This window comes from Megalops cyprinoides, chromosome 21, assembly GCF_013368585.1.
Source record: "Megalops cyprinoides isolate fMegCyp1 chromosome 21, fMegCyp1.pri, whole genome shotgun sequence".
Classification (NCBI taxonomy): Eukaryota; Metazoa; Chordata; class Actinopteri; order Elopiformes; family Megalopidae; genus Megalops; species Megalops cyprinoides.
Genome location: NC_050603.1, coordinates 8,171,976 through 8,183,969, shown reverse-complemented (window position 1 = coordinate 8,183,969; position 11,994 = coordinate 8,171,976). Strand labels below are relative to the sequence as shown.

Below are 11,994 nucleotides of genomic sequence, written 5' to 3'. Positions count from 1 at the left end.
TGTCAGAGAGGAGATATCGTGGAGATCTTTGGTTTCACTTTAAAGGTTTTCATCTGTCATGCGTAAAATCTCGATTTGGTTTACTTCTGCAGGTACCTTTGGGTTTTAGCTGCGTTGTGCAACAACAGAGAGAAGGAGCTAAGAAAATAGAGGGAGCACGGTAGGAAAATAAAAGGATAAATCGTACTCCTCCCTTTTTTACTTTGCAGACTTTCACATATTAGCATTGCCTTTCCCTCAATACTTCCCTAGATTTAGGGAAGGTGGACTACGGAAACAGTAAAACTGTGCGTCTTCCTTAGATGAGTTACATTGTATAATTTCACTGGTTATGTGGATACGTATAACAGATTCACCTGAATTTGCACCAGCTCTGTCCCATTATATGAAGCACAGGCCGTATAGTTCAAATTCACTTCACCAGTTTTATTATGGACTCCACGTCCAATCATTTGTCACACCTGAGACCTGGCTCCAGGTGTAGACAGGGTGTGTGTGAAGTGTGCAGGGACTCAGTGCAGAGGCTTAACTTTGGTATGATTATGGGTCTAGGTCAGACAAGACTCCCATTCCCCGCCCACGCCCTATGCCACATATTTTATCTGCGCATGTCTGACAACACACATCTGAATGGAGGTCTTGGTTAGAGACTTCCTCATTAATTGAACAGAGGTCCTGGTTGGGGTCTTCCTCACTAACTGAACAGGGGCCTTTATTGGAGTCTTTCTCACTATCTGAACAACGGTGCTGGTTGGAGACTTCCTCACTAACTGAACAGGGGCCCTGACTGTAATCTTCTTCACTATCTGAACAGGGGCCCTGGATGGAGTCTTCCTCACTCGCTTAAAACACCTGGCAGAACACCACCTGTGCCACTGAGGTTGGAGCCACCCGCAAGGCTGACCCCACCCAGTCCCTCTCAGGCCAGCATGGGGACACCCTTTGGAGCCAGCTGAGCATCTCAAAGCAAGTTTCAGCATGTGCTTCTGACAGCCAGGCTGGCAGTAGCGGGCAGGACCGTGTTCAAAGCTCCACCACAGACAGGAGGTTAGCAGAGGCAAGGAGGGGGTTCGCATGGACCATGACTCAGACAGAGCACGGCAGAGACTTTTCACCGTTTTGTTTCCGCCCCCAGATCCGACCGTTCTGCTATTTGTATCCCTCAACGCCTGTAGCAGGCTGTGGTCCCAGCTGGTCCAGCTGCACATCTTTGGTGGTTGAGATTGCAATGATGCATGAAAGCGGGTTGACTCATTTTGTTTCAAACCCAAAAAAACAAAAAACAACAACTTGGTAATGTTCCCTCAAAAGGGGGGTCCTGAGATTGAGTTATAGTTAATGGGGCACCTTGGCGACAGTGTTGGCCTGCGTGATTTCGGATTAGAATGTGGCAGCTGACGTGTGTAGGGACAACAGCCTGCATATCTGGGGCATTTCTATATGTGGGATTTGGGATATGGTGGAGGCAATTAGCTGCTCTATGTTAGGTCAGGCTCTCCATGTTATTGTGTCTGTCTGTGTCTGTGTATCTGTATTAAGTGTCCACACATGCCTGCGTTAGCCTACTCCAGTCTTATGAACTCTGTTTTTCTTCATTCCCTCATATTACAGCCCAGCATCCCTATATCAAAGGATCATCTTCCAAAATTAGCGTGATCCCCATGTTTTAAGAAACCCCAATAAAACAACTGTAGCCAGACATGATTTGGCTTATAATCAAGGAACATGAGGTATACGACGAACTTATCTCTCATTCACCTCAAACAAAGTATTGAAAGAGCAAATAAACGGAAGTAAGAGAGGAAGAAAGAGTGAGAACAGCTTCAGACAAGGAGACGTACCAACCAGTCTTTGGACAGAGCCTTGCTGGGTCAGGCCAGTGCACAAATGACACCGTGATCGCATAGCACTGCTCTGCTCCCTGTCCACCTTCCTCCCTCTCATTCCCTCCACCACCCAGCGTGTCCCTCAGTCTGTCTGTCACGCTAATCTTCCCTACGTATAGTTTCGCAGCTGGTTTGAAACTCATGGGTGCTTCTCTTTTGGAACGGTGAGGCAGAGAGCAGCACCGCGTGGTTCCAGGCACGGCACGGTTTTATCGGTATTACCACTGAAAGCAGGAAAGAGGGCTCTCCTCTTTGATTTGTGTGCACGCAAAGCACTGTCGGTTGCGACCGGCCGAGATGCACAGGACGTACCGGCCTAACCAATCCAAACGGACGCATCTAGCCCAATCAAAGGAAAGGGCATAAATGTGTGTCAACATAATAGCGGCACGCACATATTGCCATTACGCCCTATTTAGTGCATGCTGCCACCTACAACAACTGTACGCATGCATTATATATTGGGATGCCTCATCACTTCTCAGAGCACAAAATTATGCATGTTGAAGTGACATCTTGAAAACTACCAGCTCATACCAAAACCAGTTTCTTTTCTCTGTGGTTTTCCTGTTCTGTGCTGAATAAAGGCCATGTTTGCAGTCACAGTTGGCACGGTAACCTTCTAGCACATTATTGGAGTCCGTTAAGGCTACCGCAGCTATTGCTGGATACAAACTGCTCTTTTGATGTCTTCTGGCAAACACAAAATGAGGAAAAAGACTCGCGCAGCTAGTTTCCCGGTAGCAGTATTGAACGATTTCTAATACAAAGAGAAGCATCTCCTGACCTTTTAACCTAGGTGCCTTTGGCCACTGTAACTCTCAAAATTGCTGCATGGCCCAATAGGATCACACAGTACTGCTCTCAGGCCACACCCCCCCAACAAAGCTACTGGCTGCAGCACTTCTCCTTGTGCATCTCTGGTTGGGTGGGGCCAGGAGGGACAGATTGGATGGACCTGGTACAATGAGTCAGTGGGTTTCAGGCCTGTACTCCAACACCTCTAACCTCATATGAAAAAAGATGACATTGTCAGTTACAGTTTGAAAGGTTTGTCACTTAGAATGTTTGTTCCTCTATGTCATTATTCCTGCTACCCTTCCCAACCACACTACCGGATTAAAATAAATAAAAACAATACACATACATTTTCATTTTATAAAATGTGAGTAAATCAAATCAGAACCCCTTACCCTCCTTACACTAGGTTTAAAAAAAATCTTCCAACAAATGTCTTCAGAGAGAAAGTTTAAATTTTTGGTATGGGAACAACTTCTTATCATCGTTTTTGAAGATCTTGAGATCTTCTTCACAAAGTCTTTTTCAGTTTTATACATTAGCAATAAGCAAACAGAAGAACAAGTTGAAGCAGTAGATCTTTTTTCTACAAAATCTATAGAAGCACAAACAGATACATTCCATCTAAAAGTTAATATTGAGAACTTGTTTTTCGTCTTAATTTCGACCATCCCTTTCATGTTCATTTGTCTCTTTCTATTGACTTTTTTCTGTATGTTTGTACATTTACATTTCTTGTAAAATGCACTAATGAAGGAGTCTGAACAAGTTTGAAAGTGTATGTGTGCATGTACATGTACGCGTGTGTGTGTGTGTGTATGCTTGTGCCTATGTGAGTGCATACGGGAGTGTGTGTTTGAGTGTGTGCATGAGTGTGATTAAATATGTAACAGTAATGGTAAATATGCTGTAGGAGACATCCTTGCACACTTACACGTATTCACAATCACTCACACATTGTCAGGAAAACCTCTAACACAATCACTTACCCAGCCCTTGCCACTCTTAATGGAGGGGGAAGGTAGTTATAGGACAGTTCTAATAAAGCTTCACACTCTGTTTGGTTTCTTTGCTTTGGTTTGTTTGTCCCAAAAGCTTTGCTTTTGGGTTTCAGTTTTGGCTTATTTCATGACAGACTTTTTTGTTTTTAATCTAATAAAAATTTGGAAGCTACATTGTCACAGTATTTTTCCAACCACCTGAAGAAAAATTTCTAGCACGACGAAAAATAGAGAAATCTGAAAATAAGCAACACGTTATCTCAAAAAGGAGAAACTGGACAGCAAAAATCGGACATTTACGGTTCAATGGACAGACCATAAACGCGAAACGAAAAAGTATTTATAAGTTCAGTGAGGTCATTTGATGTTTCTCCGTCCAGGACCAGCAAGGGTGAACTGAGTTGGCTTTGGAAAAAGAGTGTGAGGGAGGGAGGGAATCCGGCTGTCTGTCCGTCCATCTGTACAGCGCAGCAACTCAGTCAGTCTGAGACAGATGGACCAACGTGGTCACTCCCCTCTGCTTCCTCCAGCTCCTCCCCCTCATCCCCCCCCCCCTCCTTATTTGGCTTGGTTTGGTTTTGGTTTGGTTTAGTTGTCTTTTTTTTGGTTTGATCATCGTTCAGGATGCACGGTCTCTGACTGCTTTTCCCTACCGTCCTCCCTGCCTGTGCTTTCCCTCAGCTTCACTTTTAGCTTTTAAATGTTCGTCCTTTTCATCAAATCCCCTTAAGCACAGGGAAGGCCAAGGGGGTGCAGGGAGGAGTGTCACTTTTTTTTGGTTCTGAGTCCTCTTTTACACGTCTTTTTTTTTTTCTTTTCTGTTGCTGCTATGACTGAGTTCTTCTCTCAGTTCTTGGTATGAAGAGTGATTCTTCAACAGTGGGAAAAAAAAAACTGAAGAATAAACACTGGCATTTCAGAGTGAAACTTTTGAGAAACAGAACAATTTGCTGGATTGGAGTAATGGAGAAATTAAGCGGATGAAGAAACGGATGAGGAAAAGCGGACACCTGCATGCCATTCCATGCCGATGGTACCATATTAAGGCTATCTGACCCAAACGAAAAGGCAACGGAACAATGACTCCACAGTCACACACATGCCCTGCTTGACAGTTCTGCTTTACACACCACTCTCAATGGAGAGAAAGAGTAGGGGAGGAGATAAGATACGAGGGTAATATGCTAATGATAATATTCCCTTCACACTTTGTCAGGAAAAAAAACATATAGCTGTATTAAACAGTTTATGTGCGGACCTTACAGCAGTGTGTGTGTGTGTGTGTGTGTGTGTGTGTGTGTGCGTGCGTGCGTGTCCTGCTGTTGTGCATGCCCAGAGTAAGCATACAGCATGTACATACTGTATGTGTGTAGGCCTATAATATGTATGTATATGTGTAAAGTTACGGTATGTATTTGTATTCTACAGTATGTATTTGTGTGTTTAAGCATATAGTCTGTAAGTATATGTGTCAGCCTATGGTATGTGTATATGTGTGGACTTCTGCAGTATGTTTGTCAGTGTGTAACCCTATGGCATGTATATAAATGTGCATGTATAAAGTAAATATCCATGCCAGTGTCAGTTAGTTGGGTCGCGTGTCCTGTGTGCATTCTCCTGTTCCTGGGAATATGGAATTGTTCCACATATGTGCTCCTTCGCTTTCCATTGCTTATGTTTTCTATTGTGCTCCGCAGTTGTTAATTTCAGTCTTGTCTGAGTCTGTGCGTGTGTGCATGTACGTGTGTGCATGTATTTGTGTACATCTGTGCTCAGAGGACAGCCACTACTGTATATTGTTGCAAATTTGAAAGCTGAGTGAGTGAAGAACAAAGAAGAAAGTGTTTTCTCTCAAATACCTCCCTGCCTACTATTCTCCTTGGATTATGTTGGCTGTAAAAAATAATAATTGGAAAGATGACGATGATGATGATGATGATGACGACGACAATATTCTGAAGAATTTGTAAATAAACCGAAAAAATACCAAATCAATAAATAAACAGTTATCCTTCCTCTAAAATAAATCTTTTGAAGACGGAATGGCCTTCCACTGATATGAAAAGAAAACTCTGTGAGATGAGCTCAGTGCTAAAGCAGAGGTAGGTAAAGAGACAGACACATAAATACAAACAATACATATTTGAGCTCAGCTCATTCAACATAACATATTTATATTAAAAAATCAAACTATCAGTATTAAAAAATAGATGCTAAAATAAAACAACAGTAATATAAAAGTATGAACAGGAAAATAAAAAAATACAATGTGAAACAATGGATGTTTTTGGTGTCTTGTTTGGTCATGGTCTGATCCTGGACAGGTCTGTATTTACAGGTCTTTTATTTAAAGCTTTTCTATCCATTTATTTTTGGTTTTGTTTTTTTTTGGTATTTTGGTTTAGGGGATTTTGGCATGGTTGTAATTTTTTGTCACTCCATCTGTCCTTCTGTTTTCTTGTCTTTTGGCTTGGAATCCTTTTCTATTCGTCCCCTTTGGCTTTTCCAAAGTCCTTCCACTTTATGTCCTCGTCAGCCTTCTTTCTCCTACAGAAAAAAGTTTTTGGTTCTCAAGAATCATCACACATCCCTACCTTTTCTTTTGATCCCTTTTTTTTCACTAAAGAAAACAGACATGGTGCAACATCACTCTTCACTGACAAAAAACTCCCCCAATGCCTCTTCTCCATCTGTATAGATAAATCATTTTTGGTTTAAAGCTCCCTCATTCTTTCCCTCTCTCCTCTCTTTCATTTTATGTATTTTTTGGCTTCGAAAGACTCAAAGAGAGAGGGAGAAAAAAGCAAGAATGGAGGGAGAGAGAGACGGCTTTGGTTGAAAGACGCGTTTTTTTTTTTTTTTTTTGACTCCTCTGCTTATTCCTCTTCCTCCTCCTTCTCCTCCTCATGCTCCTCCTCATTCTCCTCTGATTGGCCCGTTTGGCGTGTCACTCGCTCTTGGGCCCTTCCAGAGCGGGCGGGCTGAGCGCCGGGTCGCTGAAGGAGCAGGAAGAGGCGGGGCTCAGACAGGAAGAGGGGGAGCAGGAGCCGGGGCTCATGCTGCAGGCGGCAGGAAGTGACGGGGCCTGGGCGGCTTTGGCCGCGGCCGAGCCGACCAATCGCCCGCCGGCGCCCGGCGTCATGGGCAGGAGGGCGGAGTGGTTGAGGAAAAGAGAGGACGCCAGGCCCCCTCCCGCGCCTCCTGTGCCCCCCAGCAGCACCTGGCTTCCCCCCTCAAGACTGGAAATGGGAAGCTGACCACCAGTGGCTGCCAGGGCTGAGGGGAGGGAGATAAAGAGAGAGGGACAGAGGGAGACCGACAGAGACAGAGATAGAGAGAAGGGGGTGTTAATAATTAAAACACAGATTGCACTCGATATTCCTAATTCTAAAATGAGGCATGAAATGACAGTGAGCATGAGACAGTGAGTGAAACAGAAAGGAGAAATGAGAGAATGGGACACAGTGATGAGCGGGAAACGGGTGGTACATGCAGGATGGTATATTTACGGCACTAATGGACTCACGTGGATGTGAAATGCTTGTCGAAAATGAACCGTGTAATCTCCCTCCCCTCCGCCTCTATTTTTATCCCCCTCTCCCCCTCTACAACACCCCCTTCAACCATGCCCTTGGCACACACACACATACACATTGTACAAAAGATATTAAGGTGTGTGCTACTCTTCATTTTATCCATATTTCTAATCTATGGTCACCATCTCTCCCCCAGGTCATTTTCAGCTTTCTCTCCAATCACGAGCAGGTTCTCTGTAAAAGTGAAGCCTAAAGCTTGCCTTTCTACTCAGTATGAAAACCAGACACTATTTTATCATAAGAGCCTCTGTTATTACCATGGTCTGTATCAGAGTCATGTTTCGGACACAGCAGTGACTCCTCACTACCATTTAATAATGAGGCTAATGCTCTCTCTCTCTCTGTTCCCCTCTCTCTGTGTCTCTCTCTATCTCCCTCTATGTCCCCATCTCTCTCTGAATTTTTTTCTCTCTATCTCCCTCTTTCTCTCTCTGTCCCCCTTTCTCGGTCTTTCTCTCTATCTCCATGTGTCCCCATCTCTCTGTGTCTCTCTCTCTCCCTCCCTCCCTCTCCCTCTATCTCTGTCCTCTCTGTGTCTCTCTATCTCCCTCCCTCTCTCTCTATCTCTGTCCTCTCTGTCTCCCTTTCTCTCTCTATCTCCTTCTTTCTTTCTCTCTCTGTCCCCATCTCTCTGTGTCTCTCTCCGTCTCCCTCCCTCTCTCTCCTTCTCTGTCTCCCTCTCCCTCTCTCCTGTCCTCCCCCTTCCCCTCCTCGCACCACGTGCACACCGCAGCGCCTGACTCCTGCCCTCCTGCCTCCCTGACTCGCTGACACACACCTTGCAGAGTAGCCAGGGGGTTGCTGCTGAGGAGAGCTTGGTTCATCCCCGTGTTTACCCCCATCGCTGTGTTCCTGGAAGCCGCACACGCATACACACAGAAACAGAGAAAGAGCGAGACACAACCACAAGGACAGACAGACAGAGAGAGAGACAGACAGAGAGAAAGACAGATGCAGAAGCATTACTCATATCTCACAATGCGTTTGCCAGTTGTCATACAAATAACTACTCTAATAACTACCGCTGCAGCAGTAGCTCACACACAATACAAGTGCAGCTTGGGAGTCCTATCATTAAGGCCTTCTAAAAAACACTGCATTTTTTAAACTGTATTCCTCCCTCCGCAAGATGGATGCAGCCCACTTTTAAGACACCACTTCATTAATTATTCATAACTATTTCATTGTCCAAGATTTTCTCACATCAATGATGTAAATGATGAAAATTAAGATTCTAAATAACTTACAATATCACAAATGTCATCACAAAATGACAATAACATAAAATGGTCTGTTTGACCTACTGAATGTATTGCATCAGCAGAATCATCGGTTCCTGGACATCATCCTCACAAATTTGTGTCTTGACATATATTATGGGCAGAAGGATATGACACAGTGAAATCTGTGTGACATTTTCTGTCACAGTAAAGCTTGTATGATGGCTATGTCCACTGCATTATTATGAAAAATAATAACCTTACTCGACTTGTTCAGTCACACATTTGTGAATGAGGTGTTCCACTTGGTCTCCGCTAAATTCAGCTCTTAGATTTTCAGGTAGACATTTGACTAACCCTTTCCTTTTGCTTTGATTGGTGGAGGACTGCCAAAAATTGGTCTCACTTTCTGGTCAACATCTTTAGAATTTCTGAAGTTCTGAATACATTTTTGTTTTCTGTGACAAAATTGGGGACTTGCTGCCTCATCAAAAAAGCTCCTATACAATTACCTGCACTACTTTCTAGCACAAGTGCAATAAATATAAATTATACAGTTCACTTCGAATGGTAAAGGGTCCAGTGGCTCCTTAATCCAACCATAAACTTCCTGTAAGTCAACAGCTCAACCTCCTCTCAGGTAACGATAAGCAGGCTGGGTGACGTCGAGCTGTATTAACAACTTTTTTTTTACCACTGTGTTAATCTGGCCTGTTCTTATTGATAGTTTTTTTTTTTTAACTTACATGAAACATTTCACACAATGTTGACTACTGGGCATTGAATATGTGTCTCTTTCATAAGATTCACGTTTTGTTCACTCATACAGTATTAAAATCAATTTATTGTATTTCTGAAGTTTGAATCTGATGGCCTCTAAAATAGATCTATGGCTTTTTCAGCATTCTTAGCAATCACTGTAAGGATAATGTCTTTACAGAGAACATTGATTTTTATGTGTTTGTAAGGTGCTCAATAGAATTGCCTACAGTGACATGACAAGCTTGTGTTTAACAAAGTTAATGTAATACTGCAGATATTTAATGTGATGGAAAATAGCAAGATCATCACCTACTACAGACAGATGAGTACATTTACTCTTTCACAATGTACACCGAGTACATTGAATATCCCCTAAGGTGGTCTTTGTCCTTCTGCTTCCTGCTTGAAGTTAGAAACAACTAAGACGTTTCCCAGCTTCTGGACAGTAATGCTATCAGATATTACGTGCCAGTGTGGTGAGCTGCATTTGGATTTGAAACAAACTGATCTTTCACATTACAGGACTGGGCCGCTACTGTGTGTGCGGTATCAGCGGATAGCGCGTCTTCGTGCTTCTTCCTTTTCTGTGCACCGGCACTGCTTGTGCTGTATTCCCTGCTCAGCTGACACACTGTAGGAATATGTGTGAATATGTCTGCGTATAAGCATATGCGAATGATAAAAATCTATTTTAGGGGAGAGGGAAGACCTCCAACTGGTGACAGCAGATGTTTGCTCAAAGGTTGAGAATAGGTTGAGAATAACGCCTATCCACCTCAAAGAAAATCAAAGAAAGCACCACATAGGGTGTTGATATGTCACAGTTTTCACAGGGTTTGGCTAGTGTTGACTGTGTTCTGAAGCAGGTATAAAAGGAACTATAAGAGTCTAAAAGAGGTAGGGTTTTGCTATGTTCAGGTATTTTGATCTTTTTTATTTACAGTATATGTAAACCATAAGTACAATACATTTACTCTTGAATTTGCATGGTCTGACACATTTTTCCTCCCTAAAGAAGTGTGTGTGTGTGTGTGTGTGTGTGTGTGTGTATGTGTGTGTGTGTGTGTGTGTGTAAGTAAAGCTGTCTTGTGGTGTCAATAAATGTGGGCCTAAATTAGATTGAATGTTTCACTGTGTTTGTGTGTGCATATATGTGTGAGTGAGTGTGTTTTTGACTGCATGTGTGTGTGTGTGTGTGTGTGTGTGTGTGTGTGTGTGTGTGCGTGTGCGCGCATGTGTGTGTATGTGTGCATATGTGTGAGAACAGCCCCATTTACCTCAGGTTTGCAGCCAGATCAGTGATGTAGTTAGACACATCACCGTTCTTTTTACCAGGACGCCACAAGCTGTGAAAGAGAAAACCACAGGCAGGGTTAGCTGTGACTGCTGCAGGAAACAGCAGCGCTGAACAAGGGGGGGTGGGGGGGGGGGACTGTGTTTCCCAGGGTGAAGGGGAGCGTCGGTGCCAAAGTGCCATTATGCTGTCGCCACTTTCCGCCTGTGTCACCATCATCATCACACTGCCTCTTGGGCGGTGCACACGTGGACGGCAGCACAGGGGCATCTTCAAAGGGCTCGGTGCTTTCTTTTATAGTGTCACTGCCAGAAGCAACACTGTCTCTGCTCCCATTTTGTATTGAAAATCTGACAGCTGCTGATTTTATTATATCAGCAGTGATGGCAGTGTAGACTTCCATTCCAGCCCAGCCCCGAAGCACCGTGGGCCACTAGAAAACAGCAACACAGACGGCATTCTGTGGAAACCCGTGTAAATATGAGACTTTGGAAGCGTTTCATTTCACGGGGATGGGAACCTTGCAGCTCAGCTTGCCACAGGGGCTCATGGGAAAATGGGAAAATTCCACTGGCCACTTCACTTCACCCCACGCAAACAGATGCTGGCCACCAAGTTTCAGAAAGCAGAGGGGAGAAAAACAGAACAGAGCTCCTCTTTATGAGCTCCAATGAGAAGAAGGACCTATGGCTAGCCAATCAGAGGCTAAGGAAGCTCTCCTACCAAAAACAGAATTCCCACCCTTCAAATGCACAGATCATACATGTTTTGGAGGTGGAGAAGGAGACATAGACCCTTCCACCTGTATGTTGGGGTGTAAATTTTGTTGGGAAAGGGTGAATACCTCCACAATACATTCATATAAGTGAGGGAAATTCACAACGCCTGTGATTATATGTGAATCCTGTGATGATATGTGATTGTGTTTGCATGTTTGCTTCGAGGGAATTCTACCTGATCTTGTCTTCAAACTCAGTGGCATTTATGAACTGCGAATAACTCTAAGGAACTGGGGTAAATTGCTCTGATGCAAAAGGTCATTAACAACTTGAATGCATTAAACCCAATCTCCTGGTCTCATGTGGGCCAGGGATTGAGCGTGGATGATCTCGTGATAAATCATGTCACAATATGAACTTTGTATTTGCATAGGTTGCACCAAGGAGGAGGAGTTATTCTGGATGTTTTTTTAAAAGCATTTATCATAAATGACAAAAAGACGATCTGTCATTGTTTGCTCTGGACTCACTTGATGTTAACCTACTGGATTTTTGATATATTTTACAAAGCTCTACATAAATGATATGAATTACACCCAAGGAAATCATGCTGTAAGATCTATCAAATTGAAAAGAGCAGGAAAGCCCTGAAGTCCCCAGAGCAGGAGCAGAATGCCCCTGCTGTGGATAATCGAATGAGTGGCAGTGTTAAGGCAAC

The 11,994-nt window shown here is 43.6% G+C and overlaps 1 protein-coding gene across 1 annotated transcript in view; it reads right to left on the bottom strand.

Annotated features, from left to right (window-relative positions):
- Positions 1-6,628: 6,628 nt before the first annotated feature.
- The window catches only part of LOC118796619 (POU domain, class 2, transcription factor 2-like), a 49,938-nt gene continuing 44,572 nt past the window's right edge, over positions 6,629-11,994 (bottom strand). The window contains exons 15-16 of the mRNA XM_036555611.1: positions 8,060-8,133; positions 6,629-6,961 (exon numbers count right to left, since the gene is read on the bottom strand). Of these exons, the coding sequence (XP_036411504.1) occupies positions 6,633-6,961; positions 8,060-8,133 (403 nt within the window). The 3' untranslated portion in view covers positions 6,629-6,632. The remainder of the gene's footprint in view (positions 6,962-8,059; positions 8,134-11,994) is intronic.